The 22328-nt window shown below is 36.3% G+C and overlaps 1 protein-coding gene across 12 annotated transcripts in view; it reads right to left on the bottom strand.

The window, feature by feature from the left end:
* The window catches only part of PKP4 (plakophilin 4), a 210803-nt gene that overhangs the window by 59832 nt on the left and 128643 nt on the right, over positions 1 to 22328 (bottom strand). For 9 of the 12 annotated variants that reach the window (XM_072961006.1, XM_072961011.1, XM_072961008.1 and 6 more), the window contains one exon: positions 14244 to 14278. The exons of 2 other annotated variants lie outside the window; for them this stretch is intronic. In XM_072961006.1, the coding sequence (XP_072817107.1) occupies positions 14244 to 14278 (35 nt within the window). Of the gene's footprint in view, positions 1 to 12574; positions 12643 to 14243; positions 14279 to 22328 lie in introns of all 12 variants that reach the window. One more of the 12 variants, XM_072961016.1, reaches the window with a different exon arrangement.

Here is a 22328-nt window from a genome sequence, read left to right as displayed (position 1 = left end):
AACTGAAAATATATAGCTATATTCACAAGTTGTTATATATAAAACTCATGGGGACCACAAACCAAAAAACCTGTAACAGATACACAAAAAATAAAGTCATCAAATCACAAGGGAGGAGAAAAAGAGAAGAAGAAAGGAATGGAGAAGAATTACAAAACAACCAGAAAACAACTAAAAAAATGACCATAAGTATGTACCTATCAATAATTACTTTAAATGTAAATGGACAAGATACTCCAATCAAAAGACACAGGGTAGCTGAATGGATTAAAAAAACAAGACCCATATATATGTTGCCTATAATAGACTTGCTTCAGATTCAAAGACACACAATTGAAGGCATGGGGAAAGATATTTTATGCAAACAGAAATGAAAGAAAGTGGGGTAGCAATACATTTATCAGGCAAAATAGACTTTAAAATAAAGACTGTAACAAAAGACAAAGAAGGGCATTACAGAATGATAAAGGGATTAATCCAACTAGAAGATATAGCACTTGAACACCTATGTACCCAGCACAAGAACACCTAAACACATAAAGGGAGATACTGATGGCAATACTATAATAGAGAACTTTAACACCTCACTTACATCAATGGGCAGATCAAACAGACAGAATATCAATAAGGGAACACTGGCTTTAAATAACATGTTAGACCAGATAGACTTAATGGATATGTACAGAACATTCCACCCAAATATAGCAGAACACACATTCTTTTCTACAGCACATAGAATATTCTCCAGGATGAATCACAAGACTCAATAAATTTATGAAGACTGAAATTGTATCAAGCATCTTTTTGACCACAATAGTATGAAACTAGAAATCAATATAAGAAGAAAACTGGAAAAAACACAAATACCTGGAAGCTAAACAACACGCATTTAAACAACCAATAGGTCTATGAAGAAATCAAAGAGGAAGTAAAAAAATACTTTGAGACAAATCAAAGTGGAAACACAATATTCCAAAGTCTATGAAACTAGGCAAAATCAGTTCTAAGAGGGAATTTTATAGTGATATAGAACTACCTCAGGAAACAAAAACCCCATGCTTATATGGTCAACTAACTTACTACAAAGGAGCCAAGAATATGCAGTGGGGAAAAGGCAGTCACTTCAATAAATGGTGTCAGGAAAACTGGACAACTACATGCAAAGGAATGCAACATATACAAAAATAATGTGTACTGTTAATGATATTGTAAACTGGTGCAGCCACTATTGAAAACAGTATGGAGGTTCCTCAAAATATTAAAAATAGAAGTAATCATATGATCCAGCCATTCCACTTCTGGATATCTACCTGAAGGAAACAAACATATTAATTTGAAAAAATATATGCATCCGTATGTTTGCTGCACCATTATTTACAATAGCTAAGATAGGGAAGAAATCTAAGAGTCGACCACTGGATGAATGGATAAAGATGTGATATTCCATTGTGTGAATATTACTCAGCCAAAAAAAAGAGCAAAATCTTGCCACCTGCCATAACACGGATAGACCTAGAGGGTATTATGCTAAGTGAATAAATTACAGAAAGACAAATACCATGATTTCACTTATATGTGGAATCTAACAAACAAAACACAACAGGAACACACGCAGAGGCAGAGGAAAAACAAATAGTTAAGGATGGGGGAATTTTTGGTGACACTGGTAAAGGGGCTTAAGAGATTCAAACTTTCTGTTATAAAATAAGTAAGTCATGGGAATGTAATGTGCAGCATAGAGAATATAATCAACAATATTGTAATAACTCTGTACAGTGACAGACGGTTACTAGATTTATCATGATTAATTTGTAAGGCATATGAATGTTGAATCACACCCTCCAAACTAATGTAATATTATACATCAACTATACAATATTATATTGTACGTTGTGGAGTCCAACAATAATGTGTATCTGCAAAGATAAAAAGATACTGAAATTTCTTCTGATCATCCAAAGGAAATGACATTGTTTTCAAACCAGTTTGACTACTTTTTTATTGTTTCTTTGAAAACCTGTAATTCACAAATTATACACACACATAAATTTATATACATATAGCCACTATATGTCAGATAAGCAAAAGGGTCATTTCCTAATTAATGAATAAAGTATTCCTTATTGTAGTATGGTATGTCACAATTATTAATGATACGTTATTTATGCAATCTTTCTTTTAAAAACATCTGCTATGTGGAATGGAAAAAGATACTAGTCTAATTTACCAGAGAAACTCACAGAGATTTACTGGGTGGGGTTAATCATTTCATGATCAGTGCTGTAAACTACAGTTAAATAGCTGGCATGTTGTGATTTAGCACAAGCAGAACATGAAATTGAGACACATTTTATGAGTAAAAATGGCAAACAGAATGTGAATGCTACCTCCTTAATCTGTGTATTGAAGAACATGTGTTACCTTTTCTAAAAAAAAATCACAAACATGTTTTCTGGGACAGCAGAAATATACTATGGGACATTTTCAAACATCAAATTAGCATCTTCCAAAAAAGTGAATGTCTAAAAATAAAGAACCTGAACAAACTTCAAGGTATAATGAAATAATCTCCATCTGTGTTTAAGACTGGGAGATTATTGGAAACATGGTCCTTTTTGCCTGTTATATTTCATCTGAGTGCCTGAATATTATTTTTGAAAAAAGATGATTAATTAGAAAAAGTAGAAGGTTACAGCTAAGAAAAATATTAGTGGGTAAGGGACAATAATGTTGTAGGGCTATGAAAATGTTATATTATCCATCCCATTAAGCTCACAGTAAAAGATGAAATACAAAGTGAATTGTTTTATCTTTTTTGCGATGTACCCTCTGAAATACATACCAAGTATGCACAAACATATGCTCAGTAAAAAGTCTAAGGTTTCTTTAAGGAAACTGAAATTATTAAAATGCCTCTGCTTTGGTAATCTATGTGTCTGTTATATGAAATGACAGTGGTCTGCACTGTGTGTAAAATCACCATGGAAACAGGAATAGAGATCAGTAAGGAGATTTTTAGTACATGCAGTCCTGTAACTAGTCTTTTACAATCCAGCATGCTATAACCTTACACTAGAGTCTCCTTGTCTGGAGTTGCTACAGTGTTTAGGGGTCTGTTCCTGTATAAAAGGCAGTATAGTGTGGATTTTGGCAGGACTCTTGGGATGGTAATAGTCGGCCATGTTAAGGCAGATGATACTCCCTTTGACAGTTAAGGGAATTGAGTATGTCACATTTCTTCCAACTCCAACCTATGATTTGAGGCAATACTCTCAAAAATATGAGTATAAAATTTTATCTTACAAGAACTTAACTTCCTGTCTGGCCATGGGACTCTCACCTCCTGTAGGACCACAGGCTCGGGGGGCAGTCTACTTGGCACAGAGCCCCTGCAGAAATATTCCAGTGCCTTCAATGGCTAAGAAGTAAAGCTCCCAGCCTAATTCTGGAAGGGGACCTGGAAAACAGTCCCCAGAAGATCTGTCCTCTTCAGTAACTTCTCTGACATACGAGACTCATTTCTACAGCAGGTAACCTTATTATTGGAGGCAATGAGATCATTGGGAAATCCTGTTTCAGGATGAAAGTGTAAACAGGGTGATGAAACTATGGAGCATAAAAACACTCTTTAATCCACAGAAGACGTAGATGGATATTGACTGATATTTTAAGACTATCACAGATACTTGGAGTTTGTTGACTCAACTGAAAACTACTACATACCTATAATATCCTTTAAAAGTTGGGTTTTAATGAGAGTAAAGACTTAGGGGAAATGGGCAGAAGACCATGTTTCTTGAAACTATTTCAAGTCTGGTTTTCTTGAGTACATCTAGGTTCTTGGATCTTATGCACACTTATACCATCTTTAAAAAATTATTAAGATAGTGGCTCTTAAAACTTTTACTCATCCAGAAAACATTGTGTGAAAAGCCTTGGAAAACAGAAACCTTTATTATTGAAGTACCTTCTAGTTCATCTTAAACCTTGCTCTAAACATCAATAGTCTGCCTTGAAATCCACTGTAACAGCTCATCTACCTGAATTTAATTTCACAATTTAAGCAAACTTCGTATCTGTATCAACTGCTATAAAGTGCTTTATTTGATTTCTACAATAACAATCTGAAAAGTATGTTAGGCTTGTATGTCACAGAGAGACCCCCTGGTCATAAATATTTTCAAATTTCTGAATTCTGGTCAGGGAAGCAAAATGACTAGAAATACTTTATAGAAAAAAAATAGGAATTTTCACAGACATATTAAAATGAGTGTTTATTAAGTATTTTTAGTCTGGGTACTAATTAAAATACAGGTGTTACACCTACCATAAAAAATTTATACTCCATTATACCTATAAAGGAAAACTAGAAAAACAAGAAGTTTAGAAATATAAAGATGAAAAGAAATGGATCACACACATAAGTGTCCGACTTTAATAGGTGGCGGTCATAAAAGGCCATGGGGTGCTCACCTCCTAAAGAGCAAAGCAGAAAAAAGAATAAGGGATTTGCTGTGATGTAAAAAGTCTGAAGTCTACAGAAAATAACTGTTCAAAAATCACTCAAATATTTTTTCAAAGACAAACTTCATTCCTTCTAGGGAAAAAAACGTTACCAAAGATAGAAATGAAAATACTTGTTAGTGGGAGATATAAGATACATTCTTGTTAAAAAAAAAAACCCCCAAAACAAAAATCTTCTTTTAAAAAAATCCATACGTATTCCCTATCAAAAGAAATAAATGGGTCTTGTGAAACTAGGTTTTCCCGTATGTTTCTACTGGATTATCATTTTTGGTAAAGATTATCAAGATAAAGCTAAATGCAGGCTACCTTTGGCATAAAAATGAAATGTGGAGATTTATTTATAAATTGTAGCCTTTTTAATGCTCCCCAAAGTAACCATTGTAAACTGGGGAAGCTGGCTCTGTGTGGTGAGGTGGCGGAAGTGGAAAAAGAGGAGCATCCTGACTTGACAATTTCTGTTTTATTTTAGCTAGTTAATAGGATATTTCTTCGCATATCACTAAAAGCAGGAGAAGATTTAAAATACTTATTTGACATGTTTGAATTAAGCATAAAATGTTAAAGGCTAAAACAGGATATTTGATTTTTACACAAAGTACTAACTTACAATTTTAAGCTTTTGGGGGATGTGTTCATATATCGTGAATAATTGGCTTGGGAGCATTCAGGTACACGTTGGCAAAAGCAGAATGCTAACATTCTTATTTGGTGGCTGCCACCCATGGACACACAGAGTGATAATGTGGGGTTCTCAGCTGATGCCTAGCATGTTACAGGTAATTTTGCTTAATAAGAATTCATCTAACCAAATTCCATCTACGTGGAAACTCAAGTGAAATAACACCCACTGGCCGGGGAGCGCACACCATCATCTCTTGTTGGTTTCATTCCTGTTAGGATGAACCCTCATAGTGTGGTCAACAGTTTGCTGGCTTCTATGCATCATGTCCCTCTGATGTACAATTTTAACCTCAATACTTTGAGTCCTTTGTTTAAAGAAGCTGTATGTAATTTTTTAAAATTAAGCTTTTTCAAACATACATAAAAACAGAAAAGCATAACTGACCACCCCAGATTTAATCATTACAACTGTATGCCACACTTCTAACACTCCATTTATCTTTCCCTTTCTTCTGTTATGGTATTCTAAAACAGACCCCTCACACCGGATCATCAGAACTCTAAATACTTCCCTATGTAGCTCTATAAAATAAGGACTTCACAACACTGCCATTATCCCATAATGCCATACAATGAGTTCATATTAAAAATTTTCCTGATGTCTCAAGAAATGTCTTTCTTCAGTGGCTTGTACTCGTCAGTCTGAAGTAAGGTTCACCAATTGCATTTAACTGTGATGGTTACCTAAGTCCTTTAAATCTCAAAAAGATAGCCCATTTCCCCATTTTCATCTTCCTGGCTCACTGCTGGAACCACAGCAATAAACTCAAGAGGATGTGCCACATTCTGAATTTGCTTGATGGGTGTCTCGTAGTGGCATTTACATATCCTCTGGCCTCAATTTTGCTTATAAGGAGAAATTTAGAGCTAAAAGCTTTCAGGTCAAACTTCTGTAGTTATACTGAATACTTTACGCATGGTGCTGTGTACTTCACATCATAGCTTTCACATTTGCTCAGATCAATCAGCCAATTTCAGTGGTGTGGCAGGCTGATCTATTTTCAAGTACTCCATCTTCCTTTCTACTAATGTAATGATTCTCAATCTTGGTTGCACACTGCAACCCCCTGGGGTGGAAGTGGGAGGGTATGGGACTCAGTCAGCAGAAGTGTCTAAAACACTCCCAAGGTGACTCTACTGTGAGGCTAAGATTAAGAATAGAGGTTATTTTTCATACACTGACAATCTTTGCTTGAATCAATGATTTCATTAGGAGCTGCAAACTGGTGGTTTTTCTAATTTTACTGTTCTTTCTACAGTGATCAGTAGGAACTCTTTGGCATATTTTAGAAATCTTTAGATAGCTAGGAATGACTAGGGTTATTTGGCTATTCTGAAATAAAATCTGTACAGGACAGGGAGGATAAACTTTAATTCTTCTCTTTAATTACTAGTAATTAAACTGATTAAATTATGAGTAAGGCAGTGGTTCACACACTGCAGAGTGGAATCACCTAGGGGTCTTTAAAGATTATTGATTTCTGGTTTGTGCCCCAAACTTTTGGATTTAACTATACGTGGGGGAGGCCTGGGAATAAAATTTTAACAGCTCCACAGGCAATTTTAATGTGCAGCGAAGTTTGGGAACCTCTGGAGTAAGGTGTTGGCACCCAAATTACCTCCAATGGTGATAAAGAGTTTGGTTCTTGCTTATTTTGGCAGTGGTCGTTGCATTTTTGTTGACAGAAAAATGTATCTGATCATTTTGAGGCAGATAAGAAGAAAGAAAGTAAAGCTGACAGGAAACATGACAATTTTATTAAATTCCAAGATCAGGCTGATCTCCAGTTTCCATAAGAATTAAATAATATAATGGTCAGTGGTATGCTGAAGTCGTCATGCAATATTCCCATTTAATGAATATTTAATAATTATTTTTAAAATAACTTTATTAATCTGTCCATAAAGCTTACGATACAGGGAAATTAGAAACAATTTTTTAAAAGCCTAATAACTTCTCAAAGTTTTAAACATTCATGAAGATTTATACTTCACATGTCACTATCCACTGTTAACACAGGAAGCACAGACATGCATAACAGTTGGCACAGGTAGGGATACATACTATTGGGACCCCGAGAGTTGGCATGAAGATCATCTTAAACTACAGATACTGGAGATTCAGAAGATACAGAAAGAACTCCTTCTGGAGCTTCCCTTATTTCATGAAAAGCAGAAACTTCTGGGAGTGAGGCTGCCATGGATCCCTTCTGGGGGAGTTTTATGGAATGAAGGGGAGAAAAAAAAAAGCAACACAGAGACAACTCACACCTGGGTAAACAAATGTCATCACAAACTCTCGGCTCCTGTTTGCTCCCCAGAAACCCATGTGTTCTTCCTACAGAAGCCTGTCTGCCTGCCTCCTCTCCTCTATTTAGGGTACATAATCCCCAACCATAGCCATCTGGGGAGCTACTCCTTTGGTGAGCTCCAGATGTATATGAATAATTGTTTTCTTCCTCCTATTAATCTGTCTATTGTCAGTTAAATTCCAGTGACATAATCTAAGAGGATAGAGGGAAAGTCTTCCCATGTCCCACATGCTGTTGCTAAACATTTTTGGTGGGCAATCTGACATTAATGCCAAAATAAAAATGTACACACTTTTGCCCAGGCAGTCTCCTGTAAAAAATGTAATTGACAGAGACACTCAGACAGATGTGTAGAGAAAATTTTTACCATTGTTTGTCAAAGTGCAAAATTGAAAAAAAAAAAGTTCACTAATAAGGGACTGGTTACATGAATTTTCTAAACAACAGACAGCCACTGAAAAGGAGGCAGATCTTTGTATATTGATACAGAAACACGTGCATGGTTTTACTATATTGTTAAGGAAAAAAACTAAGTCATAGAACAATGTATAATATATCCTCATTGTATTAAATACAAAACAAAACAAATGCAAATGTGTGTGGATATTTTACACACATACACACACAATCTCACACACTAATTTACCAGTTTGGTGCATCTTATTTCAGATTTTCTTCTACATTGTTATGTATGGGGGAGCGGCGGGGACCATGGCCATGGTATGGGGAGATGTGGAAATGAAGAAAAATTTTACCTTTCACTTCAAATTCTTCTAGACAATTTTTTCTTTTAAATAAGCATGTCTTACTTTTGTAATAAAACCTTAAAAAGTGTAATAAAACATTAAAAAGTTAAGCGAACTTTTACAGAGGTGATCACGAAGCTATGTTGCTAAAGGCCTGAAAAGGCTGATTTTAATAGAAATTTGTACTCCTCCTGGTATTCAGAAGAATAGAAGTAAAATTTTGTCATTTGTATGGTTTACAGCCATAATAGATCATAACATTCAAAATTCTCAGTAAAATAACAGTCCTTTATACATGATTGCTAATCTAGCATTCTATTTATGAATATGTATAATACAACTTCCTATTGTATCTCCTTTATAAATTCAGTACATTTCTACTGAGGCATAAAGTGTTCCCATTTAAGTTTGCGTCTTATCTCATGACGTGCTGATGCTTTTTTGTGTTGTAAATTACTTGCTCCAGATGGAGAAAAAAGAAAGATAAATTGACTTAAGGCTAGTCTCTCGTTTATCTTTTATCCTCAGTATTTGTGTTTATTTGTTTTTAAAACCCATCCCAGTGGAAGAAACTCATGCTCATACATTTTAGAAACAAAACTTAAATATATAAAGAAAATTTAAAACTTAACTTTTATAAAGCCTTAAGTTTAGTAGTATGTTAGTAACTCACGTCCGTGTATACCACACAATGATGAGTGGCATGGAGAGCACGTTAATGTGGCATATCACACATTCCACCATAAATACATGTGGCACTGCTAAATTAAATAATCTGATCAGCTTAAAGTTTCTACTTTTCCACCATCTTTTTCCTTTCCTTTCACCTTTGTTGTCAAACATCAAATAGTTGAATTGCATGGACTCATTAATATTTTCTCTCCTACTTATTGTGAAAGACTCACCCAAGTCTGCTAATCCCTTAGTGCCTTCTGGGTCAACCAGAAATTTTATGCTCCTATGTCTTTTGCTAACTTGTTCTTTACTAGCGACTCCAATCCTTTGGCCTGTTCAGCTTGATTGGGAGTAGTAACTCCCAATCACCTACTCAACATACATTAGTATCTATTCCTGCAACTGTTTCTTGAGTACTTTCTTCAGATCAAAGTGAGCCTGATTCTCTGATCTGGTGGGAAAAGACACAGCACCCCAGCTCTGTAGAAGGTTCCTGGTCCTAATCTGTAGGAAAGAGGAGGGGAGGAATGGAGTCTCTCGCTGATGCCACTCCCCTACCTGTTACACAGAAGCACTAAAACTGGCAACCATCTAGACTGGTAATTCTTCCTCCCAAACAGAAAAACTGAAATTGTGATTTGTGGCAAAATTCACTTGACAGGATGTGGCTGGAGGATTTAAGTAACAAGCCATGATCACTTTGACAAAAGGACTCAATTTATGGCTTCAACAGCTTCATCCTCGTGGGTAGCGTACACTGTGTATGGTTATTATTATTATTATTTAGGACTGAACTGGTGTGCTTTTTCTTGAAAGAGAAAGTTCAAGATTTTTTTCTTTAAAAGATATCCTCCATAATATGGTCCATCTTGAAGAAGTATAATTACACATACATACATTTGCATTCTCACTTTCCTCAGGTCTTTACTTATTATTCTAATATATATTTTCCGTGATTCTGGAGTTTAGTTTTCGATTTTATCATATGTGTTCTTAAAAGTTACCTCAAATTTTGGTGAAACATAAAAGAGATTGTACAACTCCATATACTGGTAAGAGATATGAAGACGTGAACCATGGAAAAATGGCAGGCTAACAACAGAGGAAACAGAAAAAAACACTAAGACAACATTCCCCCTTCACTCCTTTTTAGCAGAATATACATAAAAACACACACAAAACCCAAGGTCATGGGAAATGCAAGGCTAAGGAAAACACAATGCCCAAACAGAAAATGATAAATTCCTCTCTTCATAAAAGACAAGAGGATGTGCACTTGCGTTTTTAGAAAGTAGGTAATGCTGGTAAGCTAGAAAATACAGAATAATGAAGAGAGAAGGCAACAAAAAGGCAAGATAACAACAGAGCATAAATGCTTCCAAACAACTTTTATTACATCCAAGGAAGCTTCTCCTTAAGACAGTTTCCCAATCAGCCGAGGAAGATAAAAATGTTCTCAAGAATGAATGGTTCTTCCCCATGACTTGGGAAGTTACCTCTTTGAGTGCCCAAGGCTTTGGCCTTTTCTTTCCAATAGCCTATGATCCCTGGTACAAGTTAAAAATCAACCAACCAACCAATCAAAAAACAAGGAAGCTGATTCTCCCAAACTGAATCATAAACAGAAATCTCCTCCTAGGGCATCGAGCTCTTTCTTAGAAAGCGACTCTGCAGTAAGCTAGCTATTTAAAAACAAATTCAGCAGTTGGTCTCAATTTCTGGCATTTCAACAGAATATAACATCCTGAGAACACCTTAGTAGGCAGGGATCTCTCCCAGGTAGAGATCAAACCACTGCCTTGCTAACAAACCCTATTGCTGAAAAGCTTTTCAAGTCAAATTTGTAATACAAAAATAAGGAGAGGGAGAGTAGAGAAATTGTCTTCAAGTAAATGTTAAAGAAGAATGAGGAACAATAACAGACCTTCAATTCTAAACCTTTTCATGTAATCTTTCTTTTTAAAGGAAACCAAGACAATCGAATAAAGTTGTTTGTTTTTTTTTTTGGTCAAGACCTAGCCTAGGACAAAACAGACCAAAGACCTTTTAAATATTTTTTATATTTAATCCACCCCTACCTCATTCTGGGTAGGACCACTAAATTCTAAAAACAAGATTATTTTCATATTATATCCGCTATCTCTGCATCCAAAGTGGTAAAGAGAAGACAAAGTTAAACTTTATAGTAAAAGTAGCAGCGAAACTGTCATTTTATCCTGTTTACTTACAATCAGACTTCTAAAGGGCATCTGTAACTGCTTAGAAAAAGGAACAGGAAACAAACCAGATTTGTCTCTTTTATTCCTACAATCAAACTTCAATTTTCTACCCTTATCATTATAGCTCATTGCCATGGTTACAACTTAAATGCCTTAAGTATGGCTGAAAAGTAGGGAAAGTTAAGAAAACACACAAGTAACATTAATATAGTTAAAATAATAGAAAGTGGATTAACTATTACTTGTATTTGCTGTGTTTGAAGATTAGTATACTTTCCCCTCCCTGCAAAAGGCAGGTAAATGTAACACCTCCCAGGTTCGAATACGAATTTGGGCAAGAGTACTCTCTGACCAAAGTGAGGGGCGAAATATAGTTATTAGGTGTGAATTATGAATGTAGCCGTGGTGAGGACAGATGAATACTGGAGTTGTATTTCCCTAAGACTAAAGTATCTGAGGCACTATTTTGGAATATATATAAAAATATGAGTATACAGTGTTCATACGTTAAATGAAATACATGAATATAATATTTTATCTATAATATTTTGTCTATTTATCTATCTATATTTTATGCATTAGTAAGTCATGAAGATGGCAGTCAAATGACTAAAGTTGAATAAATGCACTGGGGTGCGGGGGAGGTAGAAGGGACACCGAGAGCCCAGATACTCATTCCCTGTGATGTGTCTTCATCATTTAAGCTCGTTCTCTCTAGGTATAAATAGATACCATCATACAATGTGCCTGCCTGGCTTTTGGTAGTAAAAACCCACAACTGCCCCCTCCAGCTCAGCTCAGCCAGGATGTTTCTCCAGCTCGACTTTATGCAGCACTGCTGGTGTGACTGTGTCTCCTGCATGGTTCCAGCTAATGCTGGAAAACTCCCCCTGCCCTACCTTGCACCATGGCTCCAGTTTGGTGGCAAAACCACTGAGCCCTCTGTCCCTGCAGTCCTAGACACGGTAGCAGCTTCCAGGTAAGACTATTCCCTTGGGTGCCTGGACCCTGATGGATACAGCTATTCTCCTTGGGCTACAAAGAATTCTCACCCATCAAGCCCTAGCCCTCCAACAGAAAAAGGTAATATATAGGCTATTTCCATATTTTGTAGCTAGAAATATAAATGATGACACTAATGAGGGGGTATGACAGGACTGACCTCATATACATCTAAAGGGAGGGAGAAGGAATACAGTCTTTTTAGGAAAGCAACTTGGTTATACACATAAAGGGGCTTAAAAATGTTCATATACTTTCAATAATTTTCTTCCTAAAAAATCTGGCCTAAGGTAAATCAAAGGTGCAGATGTAGTTTTATATACAAGGATGTTTAACATAATGTTTTATATAACAGTGAAAAATTAGAAACAACCTGAATGTCCAATTATGGGTAAATATGGTATATACTTACAGTTTTCCTTTACAGAATTTCCCAATTTTAAGTGTACAGAGTTATATACCTCCACTACACCTGAAACACTTAAGAGGGAAAACATTTGCTTTAATCATTGATAACTACGTGCTAGCCAACTAGGCTCTCAAGAAATATTTTTGGAATAAATTAATGATGCAGTATTAAATATGAACTTGCAGGAGAATTTTATATTAAATGGTACATTTTTGCCATAGCCAAGTACTAAATGCAACTACCCTGTGTATTTTTCTTTAAACTGAATTTTTCAAATCACTTTTTAACAGTTCATAGATAGCACTGCGATTTCTCCTGCGGAATGTTTAAATCAGGTGACTCTTTGTTCAAAGGACTTTCAGTGGCTCCCCATGACCTGCAGGAGAGCTCAAAGTCCCTGGTATTTACAGATCTCTTTAATTTGACCCAGTGTGGCTGTCTAAACTTCGCACATCTTATCTCTTCCCAAACCAGTTTTAAATGTTCCCACAAGACATTTCTGTCATCTCCTCTGCTGCCCAATGACAACACCCTTGCTACCTGTCAAGAGCCCCAGGCTACAGGCTCATCTTCTCTGCAAAACTATCTCAGAAGTGGATTGTCCATTTGTAACAATGTTTCCGATACAATACTTACTTGGCAGTTAACCACATATTCTTTCATGGCATGTCTTTCCTTGTATTAAATTGCTGCTTGTAAGTCTTATTGTTACGCAGCTTTTCACATGCCTCTGCCTAATCTACGGTTTGAGTAAAATACTACAATTCTTGGGAACAGCTTCTTTATAAAATAGCAGAGGGCCTCGTTTGCACTATAAGTAACACCAGGTACCTGGTAACATCTTGGTACCGGTTCATGTAAACTCAGATGCCAGGCATTTGGTGATTTGAGTTTTACTCCTTTCAAGCCTTATTTAAAAATTGCCAAAGTATTTCAATTTCAAGGCCTATTCCAGCACTTACACATTGCTGGCACTGTCCTTTACATCATAAACTTCACAGGAGGTGAGGGGCACGTGTATGTCGTGTCCATCACTGTCTGGCCAGCAACGTGGACAGTACTTGGTCCATGATGTGGCTGCTCAGCGACTTTAATGAGTGAGGACTAAGTATGAAGGTATCAAATATCTGTAAAAATGGCAGGCACTGTCTTTAATGTAATTCATCCTTTAAAGGAGGTGAATTTAGGGTAAAAAGATAAATTGCATGAGAAACTTCCAGACTGTATTAGAAGATACCAGATAATCCACACTTGGATACATAAAGAAAATGAACACTTCACGCAACTCTTGAGTGTGAGAAACACTGTGAAACGAAAGACCCTGACTTACACAACTGATTAGCCAACTTGCCCAGATTATATAAAAACCTTTGTGAGGGCATCCCTGTGCTTCTTCACGATAAAAAAAAATTCAGATATTGAGGTGATAATAAAAATGTTAACGTCCAATGCTTTAACTTCTCTACAGCTGATGTATACAAATCTACTCAAGTACTTAAAGAAAAATTAAGCGTATTAAGAAGTACTACTTCAAAGCAAAGTATCTCGATATTGTTACTATTAAAGGTTTTGCCTGGCTGGTTTCACAAGGTAATGAATTAAGAAAGCAGGCTTTTTTTTTTGGTCTGTGCAAAACATAAGAAAGATTTTTTATATGATTCAAAACTCGTACCTGTTGATCTCCAAGGAAATGACTTCTCAGTTGAGCTAGAGAAAAAGAAGGAAAAAAAGGGAACATTTACGTCCTTTGTCATAAAATTTAACTGTGGATCTGTTTTGCATATAAACATTTAATTTTCATATTTAATTATATTAAAGTATAAAAACCACAAATGAAATTTAAAATTACTGTTCTAAGTTAATTTTTAGATAGTATTTAAGCTTCCACATCAATGTGGGACAAAACTGTATTACTACTTGGAAATTAACGCAAGTTATAAAGTGACATATGATTCTCATTGGCTAAGATAAATAGAACACACAACTAACTGTGACATGGTGCTTTATGTGGGAAAATTAATTTGAAAACTACATATAGATGAAAACAACATATATATTATACATTGTACAACATATACACTGAAAAGAACCTAAAAGGCTGTCAAGAAGTTCATTCAATTTACTCATTTTCAGAAGAAACCCTAGACGCTATAATACACATGTACATTAATGGGTTTAGTTTGAATAGGATGTTACTTTATCAAATTCAAATATCATAAAACTTTATATCAAAGTATAAGGTTTTACAAGCCAGGAGAAAATTTTAACTACATATTTTTCTTCATTTACAGAGTACTAATTAAATAAATTCGTGCATAAAAACATACCTGTACCTTCCTGCTCCACCTCAAAAAATACAAGAAATACAAGATAGCATCATGCTGAGGGGATAGTGTGGTAGACATAGAAACAAGAGGCTGGATTATTAAGTATTTGTTAAATACTAGAGTAAGTACCTCACATGTATTATCTCCTTTATATTATTCACAACAACCTTATGATAGATATATTATTATCATCTCCATTGTACAGATTAAAAAACTGGCCAAAGCCTTTTATGCTAGTAACTGGAAGAGCTGGGATTCAAACCTAGGATGGTTTGATTTCAAAGCCAGGGCTTCTCCCCACTGTGCTATATGGTAGAACAGCTTGTGATCCCATTTTTGCACCGAGTACACACACTTATACACATATACACATACAATATCCCCAGGAAGAAGTGGAGAAAAACAAAAACCAAAGTGCTAGCAGCTATTTCTGTGGAGTACAACTAATAGGATTTTTTTTCTTTTCAAACATCTGTACTTGGTTTTTTTTTTGGAAATCAAAACAAACCACATATTGAACATATTGAAGTATTTTGGGAGTGTTTATTCAATTTAAGGAAAAGGTATGTGACTTTGGGCTTAGAAACACTGTAAATTAAAGAAAGGAACAATCCTCTCAGTGCTGTAGTTGTCAGATTTTAACTTCCTGTTAACCCATTGATATTTTCCAAGTCAGTGAGTGGTTAATTAAATTCTGACTGCTTAAAAACTCCAGATTCATTAGGAGCTCCCGAACTTTCATTTTGTCAGTGATTTGCCTCTTTGTCACCAGAGGCACATCAGTTCACATTCCAGGACTTTGAAGGGGCTTCTGCTGCAAGCAGGGTGCAGGCTTCTATGAATGGAGTCAATCAGTTAATGCTCATCCTCAGCACCCGGTGAGGTGATGTTCTTTACCTGATGCACCCCCAACTGGTTTCAAAATGACTGACTGGGGGGGGAGGAAAAAGATGAAAATTTGGTCAAATATCAACAAGGGCGCCTTTGTCTTGCTCCTGAAGATATGCAGTCACATTCTTGTGACTTCAAAAGGGGTCCCCTGGACTGAATTTCTGTTTCTCTTGAATATGTTTTTATTATTTAGTTCTATTACCTCAGTTAATTTTCTAAGCACTGAGGGATTACCCAACTGTGTTCCTATCAACATGTTCATATTTTTTGTCAATACTAAAATACATGGTAAAACAAACTGCCAACCAGAAATATTTAATACACCTCAGGTTTGTTGGGAAGGATAAAGCCTATTATCTTCTGAGTTTGAAATTTACATAAACCTTAATGAAATACCGTTACAAGATTATTTACTCTTGAAATTATAGATCACAGAATACAATTCATGTTAAGTGTTCAGACTGAGTGAGGGCTGCAGCTATTGTGTCCAACTCTCTAAGTCAAGTGCCCAACATATAGCCTGGCACACAGAAGATGCTTAATATACCTTGTAACACAAATTGTAAAAAAGGAACACTGAGTTCTTCACTGTTCTGAAGATCAGCTATATGTTAATTATTACTTACTACTTTGTTCAAACAGGTCAAATCATTCTTCCCCCACTCTAGGTAGGAAATTCCAGTAGCCTCACTGTATAACAACCAGGCAAACAGCATTTTGGCTATTGAAAAGACCTTTAGTCATCACAACACAATAAGGCATTCCTAGTTGAAAGCAAAGGGAAGCCTCAGTTAAAATTATTTTTCCCTACTCTATTGCAGGCGAATAATAAAAATCACTGGGAAAACAAGTTAATACTGAGCACTAAAAAGAAGCAACAAGTTCCATGGTATATTTTAAAGACTATATATTCAGCCCAATTACCTTCACACTAATCCCACAATTCTGTGTAATAACTGGTCATTATATGTTATTCAGAACAGTCTATTTCCTTTTGAACCACTTACTTTATATGATTCTCAAACTGTTCACCACTCTGGGATTCAGGGAGCAGACAGTAAATACATGCAGTTTGGAAAAGCTGTTTTAAGTCACTGAATGTTTTAAGTCACTTTTATTGGAACAATAAAATGAGAGGCAGCTCCACGTTAGACACGGGCGTATTCCTTCTTCCCTCTCTCCCTCCAACTCTCTACTCCTAGAAAATACCGCCCCAACTTTCACTGAATGTCTACAACATGTCCACAGGTCCTGTGCCCACAACTGGCTCCATCTCATCCACTTTCATGTCTCACCCGAAAATGCTTCCACTGGAATATGAAACATTTAAAAATACAAGAATGGAAAATCATCCATAACTGTTTCAGCAGGAAGATGCACTCACAATTTCCAATAACTTAATTATTAACAACCTTCTAGAATGAAATCCATTCATCAATTTGGGACTGTCTGATTAGACAGTGAACAATTAAAAGCAAGTTCACTAGCAAATTAATAAATCAAGGCAGAGGGTGGGAAGGGATAGACTGGGATTTCAAAATTGTAGAACAGATAAACAAGATTACACTGTATAGCACAGGGAAATATACACAAAATGTTATGATAAATCACAGAGAAAAAAATGTGACAATGAATGTGTATATGTCCATGTATGACTGAAAATTGTACTGAACACTGGAATTTGACACAACACTGTAAAATGATTATGAATCAATAAAAATGTAAAAAAATAAATAAAAAAAAATAAATAAATCAAGGCAATTCATTTTAATGTGAAAGATATAAGTTTTGTTTTAAGGAAGATATCAGGCCTTCATCATAATAGTACATCAAAAATGCAGTAAAATCATTGTAAAATTCTATTCACTTAAGAAATTACATTCTTTTTCATGCACAGACGTAAATGGAGGCGAAAATATCTTTGTTGAATAGTTATGACTGTCTTTGAAACCCCCCCTTATTTTGATATTTTTCCATATTATGAGTGAGAAAACTAGCCAGCTCACACTCCTCTGCAGCCAGGGAGCCAGCCAGTGACCAAAGGGTCTACCAGAAGGCACATGAGGGGCGACAGTGGCATAGAGGGGGACATTTGTGGGAGACCCAGCAGTGGCAGCCAGCACTGTTCCTGGAGACCCCTACTCAGAATGTGGCTCTCTCATCTTCTAGAGATTTTGCAAGTTGATACCAAAAAGCTTCTGATAAGTTCCTTTTCTGCTTACACAAGTCAGAGAGGATTCTGTTTGTAGTTAAAGTCCTGACTGATGTTTTATGACTGAAAACAAATATAAACAGGCCTTCTGAAAAAAGCTAAAACCTCACTCCTTAACTCTTTTTTGGGGGGAGGGTGGGATTAGGTTTATTTATTTATTTGTAATTGCATTTATTTATTTATTTATTTATTTGAGGTACTGGGGACCACTAAGCTATATGCTCCCCACCCTCACTCCTTAACTCTTGACCCGTATTTCCAAGTGCATACTGGATAGAACACATTTTGTACACAACATGCTGAAACTCTTTTTTTCCCCAAATGACCTCCCATTTAATCTTTACCACTGAGTCACTCAATTTGAAGAACATGGAGATATTTTATTGTCTACCCCACCGCCCCCCACACTAGTGTGTAAGCTCCATGAGGGCAGGAAAGTCTCTCTTATTCACAGAGACATCCCCAGAAACCACACAGTATCTGGCATATGGCAGTCACTCAAAACACACCTTCTGGATTCATCCCGATGACCAAGGACATAGCTCAGGCCTTCGTCTTCTCAGCGTCTTTTGGCTGAATTAATCCTTCGGTCCCTCTCCTAACTTGTCTGCCTGGCTTTGCGTTCTCATCCCTTCAGGCTCCCTCCCAGTCTGCTGTTACAGTGATGCTTCAAACACTCAGAGCTGAAATCATTCTCCTGATGCTAACGCACAACAGATCCACACAGAGTAAGTTTCCAGCACCTTCAGTAGTAAGGCACAGGTTCAAACATCTCAGGATGGCACAGAAGGCCCTCCACCACCTGGCTCCTCCTGGCTCACCCTTTCCCACACAAACCTACATTCAAGGCACTTCTAATTACTCGCAGTTTCCTCACATACCAGGCTGTTTCATGCTTCCAGTGCTATTTTGAGGGGAGAACGTGTAGGAACACAGTCTGGAAACTCAGAATTACACAAATCCCAGAAAGGTCTATGTGGCACCATGTTAACAATACAGATGGTATATATTCATGGAATGGAACACTCTAACAGTGTTTACCTTCACTTTCTGTCACTTAATAATAGGAATATCTTTCAAAAATAGTCTACTTAATCAAGTCAATACTCAAACTCCTTCTGATTCTACTGTGTCTGATGTGCGCCAGTCTGCTTTAGAGGACGGCAGGAGGGAAACAGCAGGCGAGGCGCAGTGGAGAATCTGATGGAGCTACATGGTAACTTCACCATGTCATTTCCCTTACCTTCTCCTGGTCTAGATGGGGCTCTTTCTATCACTAGTAAGTCCAGGTTATTGTCATTATTCCACTTTGTTTTAGTTTTAATAAAATCACTGTGTTAAGAAATTCTATACACACATATATGTACACACATACACACACGTGTTTATAGATATAGAAACCTTAATAGTTAAAAAAATTAAGCATGGTCAATAGCAAACTGAATTTCACTTAGTATTAATGGACAGGTATCACTGGAACAAATTATTCTAGAAACTTTTATTTATGATAGAGCATGAACATGTACCACTGTCTAGACTACACACCCTGTACAGTGTTTCTCTGATGAACATCAATCATCCTTTAAGAATTAGCTTGATGAAAGTTGATCACTTCTTCCTTTCTGTCAAGAATGGATCCAATAATCTATCTCGATTTTTGTTTTTCATATGACTGTAACTACAGTTACTTGTTTACCTGTCTCCACTACCAGACTATAGCCTTCTTGGGGGTAAAGGCGGCGTCTTAATTCTATCTGCATCCAACCAGCACTGAGCAGGATGCTAAGTAAATGATAGCTGAACTTAACTGTGGGTTGTTCTTTATTAAGGCTAATCCTATGTTATTTTATAAACTGTTTCAATCATTCTATGAAGGAGTCAGATTCCCCACCTTGTTTTTAGCTCTTTGAATATTTTATAGAAAAGATGTTTATTGTACATATTACATGACTCCATTCAAAAAATATGTGTAGACCATCCACTGAGTGCCAGACAGTGTTAGAGGCTGGCATATAATGGGGAGAGGAGGCAAAGTGCTCACAGTTGTCTTGCAATTACTCATTACACTGTGTGACCCCCCCCCCCACTGGATCACGTGTCCTTCCAGGGCAAGAAGATGTCAAGAAACTTTTGAAAGTTTGATCTGAAAGCCAGAAGCCTGTTAAGAGAGTACTCGCTCTGCTGGATCCAGCAGTATTGTGACTGAAGAAGCATTCAAGAATCTCTAGCAACCCAGAACAGCTGTTTTCCAAAACAAAACACAAGACCAAGCTCTCCTACTCTCCTATTAAATTGGTATTGGGACAACCCAGGTGGAATTTGGAACCACAGCCTCTGGGGGAAGAAGTACACAGCAGTATGAAATGTATTGTTATATTCTAGAGTTTGCTTCAACTCCTACAGCTCAAAAATTGTGAAGTGCTAGGAATCAGCCAGTTGGGAGACCATCAACATCACAGTCATACACGTGCAAGTACACCTGACATATCATGTCTCCCCTTTGTATGATGACAGTCTCTTCCAGTGGTTGTTTAAACCACTCCAATTTAGTAGCATTACATAATCTACATATTTTCACTATTACAGCATAGTGTTTCATAATTTGTTAAATGATTCTTAGGTGATCTTCCGTTCCTGAACAGAAGTAATTAACAGATGAATTCTCATTGATTATATGTGCATTAGTCTTATTAATATTTTTAAAGATGCATTGGTACTTTGCTGGTCTGACTTTTTACTCTTGATCTTCTCATTAGTTTTGCTATTTTGAACTCTGATCATAAGTTCTGAGTTACACACAAAAGTTCTGCTATTTCTTCTGCACATATTAACTCTTGAATTCAAGAACTACCACATGCTTATAGATGAAATCTCAGTAACTTCAAAAAATAACAAACTACATTTTCCCCCTTCTCTACAAATTCATTACTATCTTATTTTCAATTTGTGGTTGGCTCAGTTTAAAAATTACCTTTCAACGTCTCCATCTGTTTTGGTGGGCTTTGTTATTCTACTAATTGAAGTTACTCCATTAGCAAAGGTGTAGGTATTCTGGACTCTAAATCCATTGGGAGAAAACTTCTGACAACTCTTTTGTTAAAATTTCCTTTGTAATCCATTGCTCTAATATTGATAAATCAGCTTTTAAAATTGATTACAAGGTCCATCTCTTAGTTAAAAAGAAAAAGGAACATTGGTTTGTTTGGGTTTTTATTTTGAGGCAATTAAGTCATATCGAAATCACCTAACACCTTGTTATCCTCTAGGTATTACAAATTGCTTTTTAATGAACTGCTTCAGAATCTTCTTCCATATGAAAGCTGGGCTCCACAGCTGCCAGTCACTCTAGATTCCCTCTTATGCACCTAGGATTTTCTCCACCAGGAATCTGGCAAAATAATTATTAATGATTCTCAAGTTTTAGTCTCTTTTTCGAGTGCTACCAGATAAATTAAAAAAAAAAATTCCCTTAGCTAACTAGTCCATTCTACCTAACACTTAAATTTCTACATCTTCATTAATTGTAATTAAATCTTCAATTATGATACAGCAATAACATTATACAAATCAAATAAGACTTAAAGTATGGTATCTAGTATTGCTTTGACGTCCCTTTTAATTAGTACACTGAGCACTTCGTTCAGTTTCTCTTAATCCGTCTGTAAAATATTCCATTAGGTTTTTGTGAGTTCTCAGCTAGGGAAAGTTCATTCTGGGCCTTACTGTTCTTGAGTGCTCTTGAATTTATGCTTGAGAAGGCCATTTTTTGAAGATAAAACCTGTGGAAGCTGCAGGTCTTAAAACATTCACCATGTATGCAGGTCAAATTTCCCCTCAACTTGACCTCAACAAGACTGCCCTTGAGCTCATTTTATACTCATCATCAGCATGGTGAGAAGTGGGGTCTAGCAGCCTGAGATGGAATCGAGGGCTCTCTAATGCCATAAACCATTTTCTGATGTTTCAGGAACTCAGATCACCTTCCGGTAGGTAACTGTTAGGTTAAAACTAGTTTTGTTTTTCCTATGTTTGAGAAACAAGGACCTCATCTCTCACTTTCAGTTAGATAAGAATTTAGAGGGGGAGAGTGGTAGAGCACATGCTTACCATGCACAAGGTCCTGGGTTCAGTCCCCTCTACCTCCTCTAAAAAACATAAATAAATAAATAAACCTAACTACCTCCCCCTCAACAACAACAAAACCCTAAAAAAAAAAAAGATAAGAATTAACCAGGAAATAAATCCTTTACATTAAAGAGAGATCTGATCTCTGTCTTACTGCCAGAACTAGGGCAATTAGACAAAAATCAGACAATACATCACGATT

The sequence above is a fragment of the Vicugna pacos genome, chromosome 5 (assembly GCF_048564905.1).
Source record: "Vicugna pacos chromosome 5, VicPac4, whole genome shotgun sequence".
NCBI classification, from domain to species: domain Eukaryota; kingdom Metazoa; phylum Chordata; class Mammalia; order Artiodactyla; family Camelidae; genus Vicugna; species Vicugna pacos.
The sequence above is the reverse complement of the archived record's forward strand: the minus strand, read 5'-3'. Positions and strand labels throughout refer to the sequence as shown.